This window comes from Cervus canadensis, chromosome 2, assembly GCF_019320065.1.
Source record: "Cervus canadensis isolate Bull #8, Minnesota chromosome 2, ASM1932006v1, whole genome shotgun sequence".
Taxonomy (NCBI): Eukaryota; Metazoa; Chordata; class Mammalia; order Artiodactyla; family Cervidae; genus Cervus; species Cervus canadensis.
In genome coordinates this window covers 54,372,963-54,397,201 of record NC_057387.1, presented here as the reverse complement: position 1 = coordinate 54,397,201, position 24,239 = coordinate 54,372,963, and the positions used below count along the sequence as shown (strand labels likewise).

Here is a 24,239-nt window from a genome sequence, read left to right as displayed (position 1 = left end):
ACTCAGTTTAACAATTCAGAAAGAAACTCTTTTCATTTTTTAAAAATGAAGACATTGCAAACATCATTCCTTCAAGGAAATCAAAAGTGAAATCACAGACCGTACACCTGCCTCAGTATTGCCAATCCAAGTCTTCTTTTCATAAGGAAAGAAACTGGCTGTTACTGTCTTACCATGTGACTGACCCATGATTTAAAAATCCCTTGATAAGAGATCCTGTGTCGCTATGGCAATCAAAATCTGACTCTCCCTGGGGAATTCAGTGTTACTCACCAAAATTCCCCAAAAAGAGAAGCTGGGATGGAATGTTAAAAAGAAAAAAAGAACATAAAATTAATATCCCATTTTCTTAACTTGGCATATTGATTCCCCCTATGAGAAGTGTAAGAGACTTCTGCTGTTTTTGATAGATGTAAAATAGCAAGGAGAAACATGTTTGTTTGTTTGCTTTATGGCTCTTGGAAAACAGTGTTACTCATTCAAATGTGAATCCACCATGATTTATGGCAGCCAATAAAATGCCTACTTGGGACAGAAAGAGAGTAGAATAGGGAATTATTAACACAGTAAATGTATGTTCTCTAAATGCTCACTCAAATGTTGATACTATGCAATAGAAACTGTTACCCATTGGAATCTATTATTAATCAAATTCTACCAACTATTTTCCCTTTGGGTTATTATGTGAAAACTAAACTTAATAAAACCCTCTATTTTGAAGTTGAATAAAGTTTTTCATGCATTATAAAAGTATTATATAAAAACAATTCATAGTAATTACATTTGAAAAAACTCAAGAGAGTTTAGGGAGAGGTAGAGGGAAGTAGGAAGTGAGGTCAGTGAGGAAACCAAGAAAGACTGCCTAGTATATGTTTGTCAATACCTAGTCTAATCCCGCCAGGTAATCACAATTCACCTGCAGTGGCTAGTATAGTGACTCCACCCTGTATCTTGCATAAAATATTAATTCTATGAATGTAAAGTTATTCCATAATATTCCTGAATGAATGGAAGGAGGGTATGAGATGCTACCTAAGAGGTCGGAATCTGAACACATATGATAAAACGTCTATCTTGATAAAAATCTTTTGCTTGTTCAGCATCTTTTCATGTGTTTGTTAGCCATCTGTATGTCTTTGGAGAAATGTCTGTTTAGTTCTTTGGCCCATTTTTTGATCGGGTCATTTATTTTTCTGGAATTGAGCTTCAGGAGTTGCTTGTATATTTTTGAGATTAATCCTTTGTCTGTTTCTTCATTTGCTATTATTTTCTCTCATTCTGAGGGCTGTCTTTTCACCTTTCTTATAGTTTTCTTTGTTGTGCAAAAGCTTTTAAGTTTAATTAGGTCGCATTTGTTTATTTTTGCTTTTATTTCCAATATTCTGGGAGGTGGGTCATAGAGAATCCTGCTGTGATTTATGTCAGAGAGTGTTTTGCCTATGTTCTTCTCTAAGAGTTTTATAGTTTCTGGTCTTACATTTAGATCTTTAATCCATTTTGAGTTTATTTTTGTGTATGGTGTTAGAAAGTGTTCTAGTTTCATTCTTTTACAAGTGGTTGACCAGTTTTCCCAGCACCACTTGTTAAAGAGGTTGTCTTTTTTCCATTGTATATCCTTGCCTCCTTTGTCGAAGATAAGGTGTCCATAGGTTTGTGGATTTATCTCTGGGCTTTCTATTCTGTTCCATTGATCTATATTTCTGTCTTTGTTCAGAATGTAGCACAGGTATCCTCCTACTTAAGCTCTTAAAGATATTTTTTACTGTTTTATTTTTATTTCTCTTCTGAATTTCTGATGAGTCCTGGCTCCTTTTCTTTAGGACTAGATATACTTAACTCATCATTATAATTCCTATCCTGACCCCCTTTTTTCATTAAAAAATCTTATTATTTGCCTTATAAGACAATATTGCCTTATTGTGGAGTATGATAAAACTCTGGAGTAAGAATATTGGGTTCAAATACTGACTCCCATTCACTAGCTATGTGATCTTGGCAAGGTACCAAAATTGTGTGCCTCAGTTTCCCCAAGTATAAAATGAAAATAATATTCATACTTATGTTACAGAGTTGCAGTAAGGAGTAAGTGAAAGAATCTCTGCCCTGGTAAGTACTGAATAAATATTAACTATTAAGATGATTCACTCTGCCTCAATAATAACCAACACATTCCATTCTTTTTTTATACACTTGATTAAAAACAAATTCTATTCATTCTTTACTGGACAGGGCTTTAAAAATTTACTCTAATAACTTTATTAAGTTTCCCTTAATTTATCAGTCTTTAAAATACTTAATTTAGGAGGCGGCGACGGTGGCAGAGGCGGCGGCGCCGGTCGCTCGGGACGGCGCTGTCTCCGTGGTTGTGCGACAGCGATCCGGCCACCCCCGGAGCCCAGTCCCCGAAGGATGATAATGAAGATAATTCAAATGATGGGACCCAGCCGTCCAAAAGAAGGCGAATGGGCTCTGGAGACAGCTCCAGGAGCTGCGGCACTTCCAGCCAGGATCTTGGCTTTAGCTACTATCCAGCAGAAGATTTGATAGAGTACAAGTGGCCACCTGATGAAACAGAATACTATATGCTTCAAGAACAAGTCAGCGAATATTTGGGTGTGACCTCCTTTAAACGGAAATACCCAGATTTAGAGCGACGAGACTCGTCTCATAAGGAGAAGCTGTACCTGAGAGCTGAACATCATCACAGAGACACGGTGCACTCTTAGGTCTAACAGCGTTGCGCAGTGATGAAGTACTCGACTTAATGATAAAAGAATATCCAGCCAAACATGCTGAATATTCTGTTATTCTACAGGAAAAAGAACGCCAACGAATTACAGATCACTATAAACAGTATTCTCAAATGCAACAACAGAATACTCAGAAAGCTGAAGCCAGCAAAGTGCCTGAGTACATTAAGAAAGCTGCCAAAAAAGCAGCTGAATTTAACAGCAACTTAAACCGGGAGCGAATGGAAGAGAGGAGAGCTTATTTTGACTTACAGACACACGTTATCCAGGTGCCTCAAGGGAAGTACAAAGTGCTACCAACAGAGCGAACCAAGGTCAGTTCTTACCCGGTGGCCCTCATCCCCGGACAGTTCCAGGAATACTACAAAAGGTACTCATCGGATGAGCTGCGGTGTTTGCCACTAAACACAGTGCTTTACGAGCCCGCCCCTCCACGCCCCCCGACCCTGAGCTCCCTGCTCTTGAGAGCAATGGTGACCCAGATGATGCCGAAGATGGTGGAGGTGATGAGAAACTGAAAACAAAGGCACTTCGGACAGCTCCTCCGGCCACGTGTCCGAGGGGGAAGGCCTTCCCGAAGGCCAGGAGGAGCCTTTGCAAGGAAGACAGAGGTCCAGGGACAAGGCTGCCCCTCCACGCAAAGATGCTTCCAAACGTTCTGTACTGTCCAAGTCAGTTCCTGGGTACAAGCCAAAGGTCATTCCAAATGCTCTATGTGGAATTTGTCTGAAGGGTAAGGAGTCCAACAAGAGAGGGAAGGCTGAGTCACTTGTACACTGCTCCCAGTGTGACAACAGTGGCCACCCTTCTTGCCTGGATATGACCATGGAGCTTGTTTCTATGATTAAGACCTACCCATGGCAGTGTATGGAGTGTAAGACTTGCATTATATGTGGACAACCCCACCATGAAGAAGAAATGATGTTCTGTGATGTGTGTGACAGAGGTTATCATGCTTTTTGTGTGGGCCTTGGTGCTATCCCATCAGGTCGCTGGATTTGTGACCGTTGTCAGCGAGCACCCCCAACACCCAGGAAAGTGAGCAGAAGGGGGAAAAACAGCAAAGAGGGATAGTTTTTTTGACCCCAATACTGTAATATGCATTTAAATGAAGTATTTGGTGCCAATTTATTTACAACATTCTCATTTTATGCCAATAAAAGATTTTGAAATTTAAAAAAAATAATAAATAAAAAAATAAAATACTTAATTTAATTTTCAAAGTCATCTTACCTAATTTGGCATTATTTACATTTAGTAATCTTAACATTTTCTTCTATTTTTTTTTTACTGTTAGTAAATAATCTAAATAATAGTTAAATCACTGTAAAATTGAATAACAAAATTAGCATTTTTATTTCTATTAATATCATGATGAAATTTTATTTATTTTCACATTGCACTCTTCAGAAAATGCAAAGTATATGTCTATACTGAGGAAATTGGCCAGAATTAGAAAGCATAGAAAATATGTCCCAAAAGGAATATGTGCAATATATTTTATAAAAAGTTCTGAACTCATCTATGATTCAGGTCATTTTAGAGTAACGTACAATAAAACAATTGTGTAACCTGAAGTCAAATATTTTCCCACATATGTAACTTTGACCTTTATACAGTCAAAGTCCCATAACTATCCAATGTTGATAATGTTCAGGAGTATATATATGGAGAGATTAAAGATGAAAGAAATGTCCCTTGAACAACACTGGGGCCTGGACCAACTCAAGAGGAACAATGGGGTTATTCGGAAGTTTTGTCTTCCTCTTAATGCTATACCTGCTGAAGGGGTCCAATGCTTCCCTTGTTCAGCTGAATAACAATGGCTACGAGGGCATTATCATTGCTATAGACCCCGCTGTGCCAGAAGATGAAACACTAATTGAAAAGATACAGGTAAGAAAGTAATGGGATTTCTTCTATTTGAATTGATGAGAAAAAAATATATATAGTAGTTAATAACTGCAATGGAAACTTTTAAACTTCAGGAAGTTTAAAAGCACCAAGGTGCAGTAAAAAAAGAAAATAAAATAACGCTGGAATGGGCAGTGAAAATTGAAGGTTCCAGACAAGGTTCTACCCTGTCCCACCAAAAGATCAAAGACAAGCCATGGGGCCTCCCTGATCCTCCGTTTCTCCATCTGTCAGTTAGCAACTGGACTTGTATGTTCTTTAAACAATGATTTACCAAATGCTTGCTATGGCATGACAGGAGAGAGAGCAGTAGATTTTTTTAAAACTCTTGATCTCATGAAATATATATTTTCTTCAGATGATACAGATAATAAAAACATGTCAGTGTATAGCAGGTTCATGGTAGTAAGTTGTTATGCAGTAAAATAAACTGGCAGAGGGGATAGGCAGTGATGGTGGGGCTAGGATAAGGGGAGAATGTAGGTTACTGTTTCATGCAGGGTAGTCAGGGAATGTCTCACTAGACGTAATATCTGGGTGGAAACCTGAGATGAGTGAGGAGAGAGTCCACTGAAAACCTTGGAGTGGACACTAGGTGAGCAGAATGGAGATGGCAATATGCTTGATGTGACCAAGGAAACAACTGAATGAGCAGGAGGAAGAGTGGGGGACAGCTGAAGATAGACAGGTGCAGGGCCCAGACCATTGGAGAGATCTGGACTTTCACTCTGAGTGAAATCAGAATCCATAGAAGAGGAGAGGTGTGCTCTCTTGTACTTGGTGTGGAGTCATTCTGTCTGCAGTGTTGAGGAAACACTGGAGAGGGTTTTCCCATGTCACTCATCTTGTATAAGCTGTTAGAACTGTGGAGGGAGCTGTTGGAAGTGAGAAATGACAGTGACTATGAACAGGGGTATTGTGGTAGACATCATTAATGCGGTGTGATCCTGAACATGTTCTTTGCCATGAGCTTATCAGAGACAAGTCTGCTAATGATTTAGATGTGTGGGGTAGGGGAAGGGAAGAGGGAAAAATAAAAGTCACAGAAGACTTCAAGGGTTTTGGCCTGAACACTTGGAAGGGTGGAATTATCATTGATGGAGAAGGAAAAGACTTAAGTGGAGAAAATTTGGTGGCTGGGAGATCAGAAGTTAGCTTGCAAAATTTTGAATTTGAGATGCTTTTGCCATTTCTTTCTCTAGGAGTCTTCCTGACTCAGGGATCTAACCTGAGTCTTTTATGTCTCCTGTATTGACAGACAGGTTCTTTACCACTAGCGCCACCTGGGAAGTCCATTAAATATGTATATGGTTGGAGATATGAATCTGAATTCAAGGAGGAAATCTAGGGAGAGATAAAAACTTGGGAGTCATCAGTGTGTAGATGAGATTTCAAGCCGTTGAGAGTAATTGAGTTCACTTGGAAGTGTGGATAGGCCAGAGAAAGTTTCCAGGACTGAACCAAAGACTCATATCTATTGTTTCATCCAACTATAACGTTCCATATAATAAAGAGACTGGTGTTACAGCCATGTAAATTAATTCTCCCTGTCACTCACCTCAACAGTTACTAACGCCTTATATTTAACTCCTTCACTATTGTTTCCTTAAGCTCTCACTTTCTGCTTTCCATGCCATGGGTGTTATTATCCATCAAAAGCTGATGGGCTTGACCTGAAAGGTGAGCAGGTGATATTGTGGCTGCCATTATAATCTTAAGCACAGCAGTATTTACTTACTGGTACATTTTGAATTCCGGGAAAATACAAAGATTAATTTACCGATGAACACAGGCTTGAGTAGCAGTTAATATAGTTGATTCTGAATGGTGGCTTTTTTAGTATCCAGCTAGCTGATCAGTATCAAAACTAACAGAAGCTCAGGAGACAGTATTTGGAAGAATTGTTTGTAGGGGCAAAACATTTGTTAAAATGGTCCTCTATTGAATGTAAAAGTTCAATGTTTAGCAGACATTCCCAGATAAGAAGAATGTTTTCTGGCATTCTCTGAGTCATCTACAAAGTCCTTACATTGATATTTTCAGACAACCTTGTGAAATACTCTCATCCACATTATATAGAAGGGAAAACTGCGATTTGGAAAAGGAAATAATTTTCCCAAGGTCAAGTTAAATAGTACAATCAGAGCTGAGATCCTGCACATGGGTTTTGAAAGCTGATAGATCTGGATTTGAGATCCAGTTTATATAAGATAACAAAAATCGCTCTTTTTGTAAAGGGTGAACAGTGAATATACTCTTATTCTTGGGATACTATCTGACCGTAGTAAGATATGTTGAATTGATTCATAACTTATAACCTGAGTTTCAATTGTCAACTTTCCTTATTCCTTTTATTCTCATGTCTTTTGGGTTTAAGAGTACTTTTTTTTTTTGAAACATTAATATCTTAATCTTCTTTGATCCAACTAGGATATTATAGGAATTATGAGAAGGAATTTAGATGGAATATTATAAAATTCTGCATGGAAGCCTCTGAGAACCATTTTTAGCCACCCCAGCAGGCCCCAAGATATCACAGTCATCTGATATAGGGTATTTGAAATCTCTCCATGACTTTATAAACATACCACTACCCAAGACAGCTGTATAGTGTTACAAGACTACAAAATAAATTGAATCCCGTGGACTTGTACAATTCCCAGCCCACAAAACTGTATGCAGTGATCCTATTTTCCCAAACTGTACTACAATTCAATTTACTACATGCTATATACACTCAAAGGGACAGAGAGATCTAAATATTCCAAAACAAAAAGAGAGGAGAGACATTCTTAGGGAAAATAATTTCATCTGCTTTAGGCCAGTGACAAAGTAATCTTTGGTCTAATTTAGGAGATCTCTGAAGTCCTCTTCCAAACTCCTAGCCAGTCCTCTGGGTCTTCAGTTTTCTGTACCCTAGCTTCTGACTGATCCCTGGCTCAGAACTCGGTCTGCTTTCTGGTCATCAGCACGTGTGATCCTCTGTTTCCTACCTGTAAATTAGCAATTGGACTTGTCTGTTCTTTAAACAATGATTTATTGAATGCTTGCTTATGGCATTCCAGGTGAGAAAGCAGTGAATTTTCTTAAAGCTCCTGATCTCTTTCAATGTATACTCTCTTCAGATGATATAGATAATAAAAAAAATCAATGTAAACAAGTCTGTAGTAGTAAGTTCCTATGCAGTAAAATAAATCAGCAAAGAGAGATAGGCAGTCATTGTAGAGCTGGGGTAGGAAGAGAATGTGGGTTACTGTTTCAGGCAGGGTGGTCAGGAAATGTCTCACTAGATGTGATATCTGGGCAGAGGCCTGAGATTAGTGAGGGAAGACCCACTGAAAATCTGGGGAGGGGACAGCAGCTGCAGTGGCATGGAGGTGACAGCATGTTTGATGTGACCAAGGAAACAGCTGTGAATGAGCAGGAAGACTGAGGAGAGCTGAAGGTGGAGAGGCAGCAGGGCCCAGGCCACTGGAGAGATCTGGGCTTTTACTTCGAGTGAGATGAAATCCATAGGAGGTCAGGTGTGCCCTATCTTGCTTATTCTGAGATCACTCTGACGGCAGTGTTGAGGACACTCTCTACAGGGCTTCCACTTATCACCCATCCTGTATAAGTTGTGAGCATAGAGGTGTCAAGGGACATTAGTAGGAAGCTGCAGCAGATGAAAAGTGATGGTGAATAGGAATGGAGGTATTGTGGGAGAGATCATTAATGTGGTGTGATCCTGGACATTTTCTGAGAGTATTATGGAGAAATTTGCTGATAGTTTAGATGTGTGGGATAGAGAAGGGTTGAGGGAAAGTAGGAGTCAGAAACTTCACAGGTTTTTGCTCGAATACTTGGAAAAATATAATTATAATCAACTGGGAAGTAACCTCCAACTTACTGTGGGAGTTCTGTAAAGCCCTTGTCGTACCGACAGCCAGTCCTCTGGTCTTCAGTTCTCTGTACTCTAACTTCTGGCTAATCCCTGCCCTGAGCCTAATCACTTTAATGATCTCTTCAATACACTAAGAGCACACTAGACCATCTTCCAGAGAAAAGGAAAGACATCCTTGGAGTTTCTGAAGAAGAGTTATATTCTGGTCTTAGGTCAGGAAGAATTAAAAAGGAGGAGATATTTTCAAATAAAAAATACTGTAGACTGTGCTCTTTGCCAGCAACATGAAGAGGGTGACATCATCATCCAGCACCCAGTATTCTTCAATTTTTCAGTGGATTTGATCATGTAGAATAGATCACCAAAGAATCTTTCAACCATATATTTCCTCCACTAGATAATAAGCTCTTTTGAGGAACTATTTCTCCTATTAATCCTAACATTTTTGGGTTTGGGATACTAATAATATATTATTTTCACCTTGATGGCAGAGCAAGAAGTTCTGCCTAAAAAAGCTCTGCCTTGCCTATAAACATTTCCATTACTCCACTCTCTGTGCTCCCAACCCAACTGCCTCTCCTGAGAGGTAGTGAAAACTTCTTCTATGACCCATCCATATAAACTGTTTTTCTCAGTTTGCATCAGGTAAAGCCTTACCTTACTAGTAATTATAGTAGTGATGATATCAATGAGTTTTATGACTACCTTGTGTAGAATCCTTTTTTATAACTCATTTCATGTTTATGCCATCATTAAAGATAGGTTATAAGAGTATATTAAATAGATAAGAAGGCTGAGATTCAAAGCAGTCACATAAACCAGTCAAATTTTAATAGCAAGAGGCTTAAGCTAGTATCAAAACGAAGTCTAGCTGCTTCCAAAGTCCATGCCCTTTATCATATTAATCAATTCCTCATAATGCAAACATAAGTATTTGCATTTTGATGTAGGATTACAGAAGACTGAAAGCTGTTAAATGTGCAAATTAAGTCATAATTTTGAACTGACAGATGACAGATTTTGATTTTTGGATCAGAAACGCTACTCACCAGTCAGCTGCTTTTTTATTAATGACTAACGGTGAGAAATGCCTGTGATGAATGCCTGTTCATTTAGTCTACTCTCCCTTGGCCAGCCTAACTTCTCTTTTTTCCTATAATAACAGAACATGGTGATTGATGCATCTACGTACCTGTTTGAAGCCACAGAAAACAGATTTTTTTTCAAAAATGTATCAATATTAATTCCAGAGAACTGGAAGAACATCACTAAATACAAGAGGCCAAAACATGAAAGCTACAAACATGTAAGAATCAAAAAGCATCTCTTAAAAATATTTTCTCTGCTGCTTCTCAAATTTGATGTTAATTAATCATTTCAGAATTTTTCACATAAATGTTATAATTTCTATTCTGATTTTTTAAACACCTTTTTAAATGTTCTCAGGCAGATATTAGAGTTGCTCCACCTACACTCCCAGGTAGATATGAACCATATACTAAGCAATTCACAGCCTGTGAAGAAAAAGGAGAATATATTCATTTCACTCCCGACTTTGTACTTGGAAAGAAGCAAAATGAATTTGGACCATCAGGTAGGAATTTTGGTTAAAACAAATATTTTGCAATGATTCCAACATGCAGATTTGTATCCATGTTTAGTATGCAGCCTCGTAGGCTTAAATTCTGACTCCCCTATGGTTGTGTGTGACCTTGGACAAGTGACCAAGACTTTCTGTGCTTATTTCCTTTAAAAATGATGAATAGAGGAGCTGCTTCTGCCTTATAGAATTGTTGGAAACATTAAACTATATAATCCTTGTAAGTGTACTCAGTATGGTCTCTACAGAAATTTGAATACGGGACAGCCATGATAAATTTTTTACTTTAGGAACACATTTTAGATTTTAATTTTTCAGTTCTCCATTGCTGGATATTAATCACATGCCACCTCCATGAAAGGCAGATGCAAGGCAAAATGAAAAGGGCCAAGAGAAAACACTAATAGGCTGGTAGCTGCTATTATTATTCAACCCATTCTTTGAACCAGATGAACTTGTTTATAAGTGATCATTTTTACCTATGAAAATGACAGTTTCATCTAGTTCAATCTAAGAGTTAAGATCATTTTTTGAAATGAACTAAAGCACATTATATTTCAGATGAAGATGAAAATCATTGTCAAAGCATGTCCAACTCATCACTAATCAATAAAAAGACTTCTTAAATTCGCACTCCCCAGAACCAGCTTTTCCTCTTGCACTGCCCCTTCAAAGAACATTATTTAGTCTTTTATCTTTGTCAAACAAGTCAGTCCTCATCCTCAACATTTTCTGGACCTGTTCTCCACCTCAATCCTAAAGCCCCATCACCCCATCCCATCCCAGCCTTACCTCTCCCCCTCACTTTGATCTGACCATGTTTGTTGTACTTGGCACCTTTAGCCCCTTGTGCCTTTCTAGATATAGTTTCTTTTCTACTTGGCATGTCCAGCGAAGTTGGTCATGTCACATACTAGTGTAAATAGCACAACTCCCTTACCACTTTTATCCTTATGTTTTATTCAACTGCCATTTCTCCATATTGAATTTCTAGACAGTTTCTTTTGACTTCTGTAGTATCTTTCCAAGATTGTGAAAGAAAATTATAAAACTAATTGGCATTGTTTTAAAAAACACACTTCACAAGATCAGTGAAGCTCTCAAATCCACTCAACAATGATTGGACTTGCTTCCTATCATCTCGCTCATTCCCCCTAACAGTTGTCCTAAATATCTATCACTTTTCTTATGACCAATAACCAATCTTTTCCACCTTAAAAGTTAATGAACGCCCTGATTGAGAAAGTAGAAGCCCCTACCTTCTACCTTTCTACTTCCAAACTCATGTCCATGTCATCTCCCTCCATCTCCACCTGTCTTAGAAGAGGAAGATTTTCTTCAGTTTTTAAAAACAATGCCCCCACTGGAGCTCTTATTCTTTTCCCACACTTCTCAGATTATCCCATCCCATAACTGACAGTTTCCCCCTCTTTCTTAGACAAGTATTTCTCCCATAATGTGATACATGTGTTTGTGGGAAAACTCAAATTCTGGAAAACGATGCCTTAAAAACAACAGGGCTTTGGGAGGAAATAAGATTAAGAAGAAACTCTTCAAAAATCTATGCAATTTGTAATAAAAATGATAACAGCAAAGCAATAGTTCCCTGGAAAGAGTTTTTGGACCCTCAAGCAGCAGTTCAGCGTGTCTGGAAGCTACCTCCAAAGCAGATACTAGAAGTATACCCCCCCAACACACACACACAGTGAAATACTATTGGAAGTAAGAACAGGACTAGTAGGAACTGAGCCAATAATTGAGATAAGAATGGAATTCTAAGTCAGAGGAACTGCTTTTTAATAACAATTGTATATAATTAAGATGTATGACACAATGATTTCACATACCTGGACATAGTAAAATGATTACCATGGTTGAGCTAATTAACATATCATCTCCTCACATAGTTACCCTTTTGTATATGTGGTGCCCTGGAGAAGAGATAGGTTACCCACTCCAGTATTCTTGGGCTTCCCTGCTGATTCAGACAGTAAAGAATCCACCTGCAATGTGGGAGACCTGGGTTCAATCCCTGGGTTGAACCCTTCCCCTAGAGGAAGACATGGCAACTCACTCCAGTATTCTTGTCTGGAGAATCCCCATGGACAGAGGAGCCTGGCAGGCTACAGTCCATGGGGTCACAAAGAGTCAGATACAACTGAGCGACTAAGCACAGCACACCACAGCACATGTGTGGTCAGGGTACCTGAATTCTATCCTTTCAACAAACTGAGGAAACCATGGGAGCCAGGCAACCAGCCATGAGCTAAAAAAGTCAATCTGACGTGGACTGTTCTAAAAAAGGAACCACAGATGCAGGAAGATATGAGTTTTCTTAAAGTTCACCAAATTTCTATCACAGTCGTTGATATGAGAGCTTTTTCCTCCCACCCTGAAGGATATAAATAATTCATGCTCACTCATTGGCACCATTTGCCTAAGAAACCTAAAAACAGTGTTTTTAAACTTTAATGTGTAGAGTAGTAATTTAGGGGTCTTGACCAAATTCTGAGTCATTAGGTCTAGAGTAGGCACAACATTCTACGTGTCTTGTCAGCTCCCAGGTGATCCTGACACTGCTGGTACAAGGAACACATATTGAGTAGCAAAGGTTTAAAGAAGAAGCATGACTTCTTCATAATGGTGACATTTTCCCCCTATTTTCATGTCTCATGAGGTCATTATAGTTGGAGAAACACACATTGTAGTGGACCAGACTATATTTTCAAATTCTACCTCTCTATTTCAATTTCCACTAAAGTTTTTCTTAATATTGCTAAAACAAAAATGTAGTTATTCTTCTTTGTGCATTTTAAGCTTCGATTTAACCTTTATGCTTCTATTAATCCTGAAACTCTTAGGGAAAAAAAGTTTAGTTCTGACTCACTCTAGAACCTATCCTACTCAAGGACTCTATCTTACTCATATCTATATTTCTTAGTATCTAGTACAGTGCTGAATATATATAATTAAAAATAACTGTTTTTATTTAATTAATGCTTATATGTGCTAAGTACTATAAACTAATTACCTCATTCAGTTCAGTTCAGTCGCTCAGTCGTGTCCAATTCTTTGCAACCCCATGGACTGCAGTACACCAGACCTCGCTGTCCATCCCCAGCTCCTGGAGTTTACCCAAACTCATGTCCATTGAGTCAGTGATGCCATCCAACCATCTCATCCTCTGTCGTCCCCTTCTCTTCCTGCCCCCAATCCCTCCCAGCGTCAGGGTCTTTACAAATCAGTCAGCTCTTCGCAGCAGGTGGCCAAAGTATTGGAGTTTCAGCTTCAACATTAGTCCTTCCAGTGAACATTGAGGACTGATTTCCTTTAGGATGGACTGGTTGGATCTCCTTGCAGTCCAAGGGACTCTTAAGAGTCTTACTCAAGAGTCTTCCTCAACACCACAGTCCAAAAGCATCAATTCTTCGGCACTCAGCTTTCTTTATAGTCCAACTCTCACATCCATACATGACCACTGGAAAAACCATAGCCTTGACTAGACAGACCTTTTTTGGCAAAGTAATGTCTCTGCTTTTTAATATGTTGTCTACACTGGTCATAACTTTCCTTCCAAGGAGTAAGCGTCTTTTAATTTCATGGCTGCAATCACCATCTGCAGTGATTCTGGAGCCCCAAAAAACCAGTCTGCCACTGTTCCCACTGTTTCTCCATCTATTTGCCATGAAGTGATGGGACCAGATGCCATGATCTTTGTTTTCTGAATGTTGAGCTTTAAGCCAACTTCTTCACTCTCCTCTTTCACTTTCATCAAGAGGCTCTTTAGTTCTTCTTCACTATCACCTCATTAGACATCCTCAAATTATATTTTGTCTACAGCAGTGTTTTTCAACCTTTTTTTCATTATCAATCCTTAACAAGCATATGTAGACATTTTTAAATTAGTTGTACCTTCATGAAATTTTAATACCATAGATGTGCTTTATATATGTTTATGCTATGGTAGAAGTAACTTTTGTAGGGATAAAAACCACAGTAATATCTAAGACTTTTTGACCCCCCAAGAACCAAAACTCAGAGTTCAAACTGTTCTGCCCACAGCATATACATAGTAAATGGTTTGTTGACTTAACAGATGTGGAATAAAAAATAATATGCTGAAACGAGATAATTAATGCAATGAAATATAATGCAATATGTGTTTTAGAAACAAAATACAAATGCTAGCAGCTATTTAAATATTCTGGACTTTAAATTTTTTATTAAAATATAAGGGACAAGTTATGTCACTTAAAATATAATCATGGATTTGAAATATTTTCCCACAGGTAGACTGCTTGTCCACGAGTGGGCCCATCTCCGCTGGGGAGTGTTTGATGAGTACAACGATGATGAGCCTTTCTACAGGGCAAAGTCAAGGAAAATTGAAGCAACAAGGCATGAATATTTACATTTTTAAATTACTGCTGGCAGTAACTTATTTTCCTTAGACTTATTTCTTTAAAAGCCTTTCTTTCATTTTTGTCCCAATGTAGATAATGAATGCCATATCACAAAACAGAGCTTTTTGGTTTTTTAAGAAAATATACCTGAAAGAAACTGGTTGTCCATTTAAAATACACATAGATTCAAGAGCATCTGGTGGCCAAGTTGATTTATTTTTATACCTCTCTACCATAGCTGCCAGAACTCATTTTTGCTGAAGTTAATGCTCTATGTAAAGGGTTGTACTATGTTCTAGGAGGTAAAAATTATTTACACTACAAAAGAATGAAAAAATAAGTAGTGGAGAATGCCAGTTGAGCAGGAAATCAACCAGCTTCAAAGAGCCAAGGAGAAATTTCTTGAGATTAATAAAGTTTACGTTAAAATATCTGTGAAGCATCACACTTAACAATAGACAATCCTCTCGATTATGAGATCAAGAGAACAGAATATGTGGGCTAATAAATATAAAATTGGGTGCCAGCTGCTTAATCAACCTTAGATGCCCTGCTGGGAATGGGGACTTATTAAAAAATGTACAAATTTCAGTGAAGATTCTTCCTCAGCACCATAGCACCAACTTTTAGGATGCATATTTCAAAGATTATTATGTTGATAACATTTGTTTAGATCATGCATGCATGTTAAGTCACTTCAGTTGTGTCCAACCCTTTGCCAGACTATGGACGGTAGCTTGCCAGGTTCCTCTGTCCCTGGGATTCTCCAGTGAAGAATACTGGAATGTGTTGTCATGCCCTTCTTTCTCTAGGGGATCTTCCCAATCCAGGGATAGAATCCATGTCTCTTATGTCTCCTGCTTTGGCAGGCAGGTGGGAAGTTCTTTGTTTAGGTCATATTCCCCTAAAATCCTCTCTCTGCTACAGGCTATTCATCATGGTTGTTAACATGTGAGAGTAAAAGTTGCTCAGTCATGTCTGACTTGTCCATGGAATTCTCCAGTCCAGAATACTGGAGTGGGTAACCTTTCCCTTCTCCAGGGGATCTTTCCGACCCAGGGACCTAACCCAGGTCTCCCGCATTGCAGGCAGATTATTTACCAGCTGAGCCACAAGGGAAGCCCAAGAAGACTATAGTGGGTAGGCTATCCCTTCTCCAGTTGATCTTCCTGATCCAGGAATTGAACCAGGGTCTCCTGCATTGCAGGTAGATTCTTTACCAATTGAGTTATTAGTTGTTAACATAGGTAACGCTATTAAGTCTGCTGAGTTTGGGGGCAATAGAGGCATAGACATATTTAGAAGACTTACGAAATTACTGAATAAAATCTAGTCTTTGTTTCTTTAATTTGGACTGGAACACACTGAAAAGATGAGCTACACTAACATTACAACATATTTGCTGCAATCACTGTCACTTGCTGAAAATTCCATGCAATAAGACATATGTCTAAAATTCCTCTACTATTCTTTACTAGCCTTGGCAGAACCCCAGTCTTTCCTTCTAGCCACATTTCACTTTGCATAAAAATGCTCCTTGAATAATCAAAACACTTGTAGCTATGCAACATTTCATTCTTTTGAAGAAAATTTCTTTGAGTGAGGAATACACAAAAAGTCTTAGGCTAAAGTGGTACCAAAAGTAAATGATTTCACAAGATACCTTTTCCAGATTCCTGCAATATATTTACCATCACGAGGTTACTGGGAGAGATGTTTGGAAAAGGGGAGCCTACAGTCACTAGTATAAGTGGGACAACAGAAGATTTAATTCCAGAGGACTCACCCTTTGCATAGACAGGAGATTCTACTTCAAATTTCCTTCAAAAATTTCTTGTAAAACAGATAAGCTACCTGGTGGGAACCCTTAAACTTTGCTGTCAAAATAGGATGTGTGTGGTATACAAATAAGGACAAAAATAATGATAAAGATCATTATTAACAACCTTGACAAGAAGACCACTTAATATTTTATAAAAATTTTAATGATTAGATTGCCTGAAAGACTAACTGTCACATATTTTCAGGTGTTCCACAGGTATTACTGGTTTAAATAGAGTGTATATATGTCAAGGAGACAGCTGTGTAACAAATAGGCAATGCAGAACTGATTCCAAGACAAACTTGTATGAAAAAGATTGTCAATTCTTCCCTGATAAAGATCAAACTGAAAAGACATCCATAATGTTTATGCAAGGTATTGATTCTGTAAGTATACCAATCAATCATTACTTCAGTTTGTGTTGATATATTTATAATCAGAGGACTTGTTATCATGTTTATAAATTATCTATAGGTGACCTGAGGGATTAGATGTAATATTATAGAATTCTTTGAACACTGGCTGGCACATAGTAAGCACTCAAGTAGTGTTACCTATTATTATTGAAAATCTGCCTTACTAAAACATTTCCTCCCTTAAATCATATTTCATTCAATAAGCATTTTTAAAGAAAAGGTTTTTAATATTTTCAGATCTGTTGGTGAGTATTTAAATGCACCTCATATAATTTTTTTTTCATTTTATAATATTAACCTTTTAGGTCACTAAATTCTGTAATGAAAAAACCCATAACCGAGAAGCTCCAAGTCTACAAAACAAAATGTGCAATTACAGAAGCACATGGGAGGTGATCAGCAATTCTGAGGACTTTAAAAACATAACAGCTATGATGGCACCACCCCCACCACCTGTCTTCTCATTGCTAAAGATCAGTGAGAGAATTGTGTGCTTAGTCCTTGACAAGTCTGGAAGCATGGGGGTGAGTTCATGGGCCCATTTTTCCTGGATGTAGGGACAGGGCAGTGACTGAATGTCTAAGAACATTCTGGCTGCTACCTGCACCTGGGTTCTTCTAAAATGTATGGTGACATAAGTACTGTCACCTCCTGTGATCTTGACCTCAAGAGGGGCAATGAACATTATAATGAAAGAAGGATGATAATAAGAGTTAGAAGGACCTAATCCAAGAATTTTCTTTCCCAGAAAATGGAGAGTTTATTGAGGAGAACTTTTAAGTCTTTAGTAAAACTTTTGTTCCAGGATCAGAACTGGAGATTGAAATGTGTAATTATTTCCTAGTCTTACTCCCTTTATCTATTAAAAATACTTGACAGGCATGAAGAAAGAGTTGATTCAGAGCTTCCAAACTATATTCCAAATCAAGGAACAAGATCAACCAGGAGGTTTCTTAATATGTTTCTCTTATTTAAACTCTCTATAGGAATGACCTCCTTATGCTCAAAGACACAGACAAAAAGCATCACTATAAAGAAGATATGGCCAGATTCAGTCATTCATTCCTTCTACTATATTAAGAGAATGGTACTAGGCTGGTACTAGGCTTTAGGAATAGAGATCCATATCCTTGAAAAGTTAATAGATGAATAAAGAAAAATTTCACTCTCTTCCCCATCATGATTTATACTTAATTATATTTCAATATTTGGCATAGGTATCCACTTTGTCCAGGACATGGGCTGGTCTTCCAGGCTGGGCTAAGGGCATTTCTGTAGTTCTTTCACAGGGACCTGGGTGTGTGTTTAGTCACTCAGTCACGTCTGACTCTTTGTGACCCGATGAACTGAATCCTTCGTCCATGGGATTTTCCAGGAAAGAATACTGGAGTGCCATTTTCTCCTCTAAGGGATCTTCTTGACCTAGGGATTGAACCCATGTCTCCTGTGTCTCATGCATTGCAGGCAAATTCTTTACCTGCTGAATCATCAGGGTTCCCCTCATTACTATATATTACATTGAAATTACACATTTTTCTCCCACTATTCTATGAATACCTCTCAGACTTGAAACCATCTTATCTAGGAACCAGGTCTTCTAGGACTTGAAGTAGTCTTATTCATCTTGTGTCCTTTTGTCTAGAATATGGTTTAACACATGTAGGCATTCAATAAATAATTGTTGAAATGAATGAACTATAAATGAGCAGATGGAATGTGTCAAAAGGATGGCACATTTGAAGCAGAATAAGGCATGCTGAAGATCAGGAATAATGCATTCAACAAATGGGGGTTGCTTAGTTAGTGGAAATGGCAGAGGATGATACAGCTGGCTGAAATAATCCACAGTACTACAGGGTTTCAGAAAGAACATCAGAGTGCTAAACCTCACCACATAGCAATGTTTTAGGAAGAGTCCCTGGGGAGACATGAGATTCTTAATTGGGAGAGAAGATGAGCAGTTTTCCCTAGACAGGATGCAGGCATAGTCAAGTTTAGAGGTAAAGCAAAATGGCAGACACAACCCTCTAAGATGGGGATGTATTATAGAAGAAGTTCCTCACTGTGGTTTGTTTCTAGGCAGTTCAGAGGGAAATTTGGGCATGTGTTGGGAACAGGTGCCACAGTTCAATTGGTACTGAGGGACTGGACAAGACCAGTGCATGAAAAGGTGTACATCCCAGGGTATTCACCTAGAAAATAAGGACTTGAATCCTAATACAGTTACCAAAGAACCAATTACAGTTAATCCATTAGTGGAAATGTGGTGGGGTGTGGTTAGGTGTAGAAGCAGAAATGGGTGAGGTGGGGTTTACAGTAAATTTCATCTTTTGGTTAGTCAGGTGGCCAGGGGATAGAGAGATTTCAGTCTCTAGTTGGAGTCCATGATGGTCTGGTTTGATATTGATATTATGGGACCTGGGGAGTAGTTTCATCTTGATACAACCAGAACAGAGGATCCCAGGAGTAATCAGGCAGTCTGTAACATTTGAGTCATCACCCTCCAATTCCAACCCAACCTCCACCGTACTCTATACCTCTAATTGAGGTGCTTAGAAGTCAAGGATCAGCTCTAGTTAAAAACCCATGTTCCTTAATATACTATACATATGTATTACATAAGGCTTTCCAGGTGGCTCAGAGGGTAAAGAATCCACCTGTAATGCAGGCGATCGCCTGCAATACAAGAGATGCGGGTTCAGTCCCTGGGTTAGGAAGATCCCCTGGAGAAGGAAATGGCAAACCACTCCTGTATTCTTTCCTGGAGAATCCCATGGACAGAAGAGCCTGGCAGGCTACAGTTCATGGAGTTTCAAAAGAATTGAACACAACTTAGCAACCAAACCACCATGTATTACACAATAAACAAAACTATATTTTTAATTTTATCAATTAAAAAAATTTGCTTTTTTAAATAACATCAATTACTACTGATAGAAAACCTTTAACAACAAAATCTGTTCACTCATTTTATGTGATCTTCTATTACTTTCCTGTCAAAAATTACTTGTTTTTGTTACCTGTTTTTATTCAGACTTATAATCGTCTAAATCGAATGAACCAAGCGGCCCAACATTTCCTGCTGCAGACTGTCGAAAATGGATCTTGGGTGGGGATGGTGCACTTTGATAGTTCTGCCTCCATCAAAAGTAATCCAATCCAAATCATAAGCAACAGTGAAAGAAGAAAGCTCTTGGAAAGTTTACCTACAGTTGCTAGCGGAGGAACTTCCATCTGCAGTGGAATTAAATCAGGATTTCAGGTGAAAATCATACTTCAAATATACTTTGTTTATTATTAGAACATTTTAATGTTAAGTGATGCTCCTCATACTTGCTGTCTAATTTTAACATAACTAATTCTAAAAAGTAGAGAACTAATCACATAGAGAAATCCACTTGTCCATCTTTTCATTAAAAGAAATCAATGAGCAAAGTAATGGGTAAATAAATGACTATTACATTTTAACTGGAGTGTAAGGCCAATGAGGTCAGAGACTTTGTCTTATAATGGCAACCCACTCCAGCACTCTTGCCTGGAAAATCCCATGGATGGAGGAGCCTGGTAGGCTGCAGTCCATGGGGTGGCTAAGAGTCGGACACGACTGAGCGACTTCACTTTCACTTTTCACTTTCATGCATTGGAGAAGGAAATGGCACCCCACTCCAGTGTTCTTGTCTGGAGAATCCCGGGGACGGGGGAGCCGGGTGGGCTTCCATCTATGGGATCACACAGAGTCGGACACGACTGAAGCGACTTAGCAGCAGCAGCAGCAGTCAGTGCTCAAGGAATGTTAATTAAATAAGAGGGCTTGAGCAGCAAGAGTCATCCAACTTTAAGCAATGAAGCAAGTTATATGGTATGATTCTCCTTCAGAGCAATCCTCATTTTAGCTTCTGTTATATATTCAGTTAGGGAAACTAATGTTTATCTGTCAAAGTTCCAGATGTAGCAGGAACTATTTATCATACTTAGGGTAAGGAATACTGGTCATAACATGAGTTGTGACATCATCAGAGTACTGGCTATACTACTTACCAGCCATGTGATCTAGGCACAGTCTTCAGCCTCCTTGGAAATTAGTCTCCAATGCCTTATGTATAAAATATAGGAAAATAAGAATGCTTAACTCATAGGATTATTATGAGAATTAAGCAAAATGATACATGTTTGTACTTAGGACAATAGTCATTATACTACATAGTAAACATATAATTCACATTAATTATTATTACAAATCTTATTTTTATCCAACTGGTCATCTTGAGCTCAAAATTAATATCAATTGCATCATTTTCCTGCTTAGAAAACGTGTCCCTTCACAGTCCTTAAGACAAAGTCTGAATTCCTCAGTGTGATGTTATTTAAAAGCTTTTCATTCTATGATAAACTTGCCCTCACCTCTCTTGCCAACCTTTGTTTTCAGTTCTCCCTTACCAATACTCTATGCTTCAACCAATTTACAACACACATTGTTCTCCAAGCCCCTATGTACTAACAGCCTCCATACATGTAATTCCCCAGTCTAAAATGCTTCTTTTCTGTCTTTGCATGCCCAAATTCTATCTATTCTTCAAAATCCTTGCTCCTTCATGCAGCTTCTCCTGATACTTCCAACTCTATCGAATGTCCTTCTTTTATGAATTAATGGCATTTTAGTATAGTTTTCTAGCATGAAGTCTGGGTTCATACTCCAATGATCACTTACCAGATTTCTTACCCTAAGCATTCTTCACCTCACTAGCTTTTAATTACCTCATCAATAAAATTGAGTATGAATGTTAGTCTGTAGGGTTGTTCATGTTTAATTTATTCAATACATATTTACTGTAGGGAGTAACCATAATATATTATAATTTATTAACACATATTTATGTAAGAAGAAAATCTCACATGTTAATTTATTGGGGAACAGATAATATACAGATAAATGTATCAATAATTTTTTTAATTGAAGGTTGTAGATATAGTCTTGTGAAGTGACCAAACAAATGTGATGTGATTAAGTAAGAGGGAAAAGAGGGACAAAGCCTACGTTAGAAGAGAGGATCTATCTGAAGGGTGATGGTTAAGCTAAGATTTGAAGGATGAGAAGGAGCTAGTCATTCAGGTAGAAAGAAAAGGGCAAAGTCCCCTGGGAATGAGGTGAACAAAAACTGAATTATTTAAGAAATGATAGAAGCCAGTGACACTGGAATTTGGCAAGTAAGGGGAATGAAATGTAATGGCCAGGTAGAAAATGGTGATATTTTTCAAACTCTCAAAAAAATATGATGAGGTTTGTATTTTAAACACAACAGAAGGGCTTTAAGCACAAAAGACAAAATTAATTCATATTTTGGGAAGATGACTATGGTTCAGTTCAGTCACTCAGTTGTGTCTCACTCTTTGTGACCCCATGAATCGCAGCACGCCAGGCATCCCTGTCCATCACAAACTCCCGGAGTTTACTCAAACTCATGTCCATCAAGTCAGTGATGCCATCCAGCCATCTCATCCTCTGCCATCCCCTTCTCCTCCTGCCCCCAATCCCTCCCAGCATCAGGGTCTTTTCCAATGAGTCAACTCTTCACATGAGATGGCCAAAGTATTCCGCTTCAGCATCAGTCCTTCCATTGAACACCCAGGACTGATCTCCTTCAGGATGGACAGGCTGGATCTCCTTGCAGTCCAAGGGACTCTCAAGAGTCTTCTCCAACACCACAGTTCAAAAGCATCAATTCTTCAGCGCTCAGATTTCTTCACAGTCCAACTCTCACATCCATACATAACCACTGGAAAAACCTTGATCAGACAGACCTTTGTTGGCAAAGTAATGTCTCTGCTTTTTAATATGCTGTCTAGGCTGGTCATAACTATCCTTCCAAGGAGTAAGCATTTTTTCATTTCATGGCTGCAATCACCATCTGCAGTGATTTTGGACCCCCCAAAAATAAAGTCAGCCCCTGTTTCCTCTGTTTCCCCATCTATTTGCCATGAAGTGATGGGACTGGATGCCATGATCTTAGTTTTCTGAATGTTGAGCTTTAAGCCAACTTTTTCACTCTCCTCTTTCAGTTTCATCAAGAAGCTGTTTAGTTCCTCTTCACTTTCTGCCATAAGGGTGGTGTCATCTGCATATCTGAGGTTATTGATATTTCTCCCAGCAATCTTGATTCCAGCTTGTGCTTCTTCCAGCCCAGGGTTTCTCATGATGTACTCTGCATATAAATTAAATAAGCAGGGTGACAACATACAGCCTTGATGTACTCCTTTTCCTATTTGGAACCAGTCTGTTGGTCCATGTCCAGTTCTAGCTGTTGCTTCCTGACCTGTATATAGGTTTCTCAAGAGGTGGGTCAGTTGGTCTGGTATTCCCACCTCTTTCAGAATTTTCCACAGTTTATTGTGACCCACACAGTCGAAGGCTTTGGTATAGTCAATAAAGCAGAAATAGATGTTTTTCTGGAACTGTCTTGCTTTTTCGATGATCAGTGGATGTTGGCAATTTGATCTCTGATTCCTCTGCCTTTTCTAAAACCAGCTTGCACATCTGGAAGTTCACAGTTCATGTATTGCTGAAGCCTGGCTTGGAGAATTTTGAGCATTACTTTACTAGTGTGTGAGATGAGTGCAATTGTGTGGTAGTTTGAGCATTCTTTGGGATTGGAATGAAAACTGACCTTTTCCAGTCCTGTGGCCACTGCTGAGTTTTCCAAATTTGCTGGCATATTGAGGGCCATAAAAGACATAATTAATTCATATTTTGGGAAGATGACTCTCGTTACCCTATATCAAATAAAATGTAAGGATTTTACATTTTAGTAGAGTAGTAATCTAGAGACAGGTTGGGATTTTGGAGTTGGATTAAATTACAAAATGTGTAAAACACATTTAACTCACAGCAAATTTCAGTAAATGGTAGCACTATAATATTATAATTCTCTTTATTGAATATATTAGTTTTGCCTTTGCCAGTCATCTCTATATTTCTCCAGTCTCTCACCCAACTCCCAATAAATATCTTTAAGTGTAATTATTTCCATGAATACAAAATCCATGTAGTTCCTGCTGAATCCCCAGCAGTCAGTACAGTGAAAACACACTGCAAGTGTTCAGTGAATAAAATAATACAAGGGAGACATGAAGGACAGAGAACTCTGCTTCATCTTTGAATCTTCATTTGTTCCCAAATGTGTAGGGGGGATGTGATGGGGATGCTGTATAAATGCTATAATACCTGAAAGCATTTCCTAAATTTTAATTTGGTTCTAGTGTACATTGAGCCATATTTCACATATATTAAAAATATACATTCAGAAAACTAAGATCATGGCATCTGGTCCCATTGCTCCATGGCAAGTAAATAGGGAAACAATGGAAACAGTGAGAGACTTTATATTTGGGGGCTCCAAAATCACTGCAGATGGTGACTGCGGCCATGAAATTAAAAGACGCTTGCTCCTTGGAAG

The 24,239-nt window shown here is 38.4% G+C and overlaps 1 protein-coding gene and 1 pseudogene across 1 annotated transcript in view; both read left to right on the top strand.

Annotated features, from left to right (window-relative positions):
* The first annotated feature begins 2,351 nt into the window (after window positions 1–2,351).
* LOC122427684 lies at window positions 2,352–3,918 on the top strand (annotated as a pseudogene).
* Window positions 3,919–4,440: 522 nt separating this feature from the next.
* The window catches only part of CLCA4 (chloride channel accessory 4), a 30,329-nt gene continuing 10,530 nt past the window's right edge, over window positions 4,441–24,239 (top strand). The window contains exons 1-7 of the mRNA XM_043460771.1: window positions 4,441–4,646; window positions 9,713–9,853; window positions 9,994–10,141; window positions 14,437–14,545; window positions 16,578–16,758; window positions 17,094–17,312; window positions 19,823–20,050. Coding sequence (XP_043316706.1) covers window positions 4,488–4,646; window positions 9,713–9,853; window positions 9,994–10,141; window positions 14,437–14,545; window positions 16,578–16,758; window positions 17,094–17,312; window positions 19,823–20,050 — 1,185 coding nt within the window. The 5' untranslated portion in view covers window positions 4,441–4,487. The remainder of the gene's footprint in view (window positions 4,647–9,712; window positions 9,854–9,993; window positions 10,142–14,436; window positions 14,546–16,577; window positions 16,759–17,093; window positions 17,313–19,822; window positions 20,051–24,239) is intronic.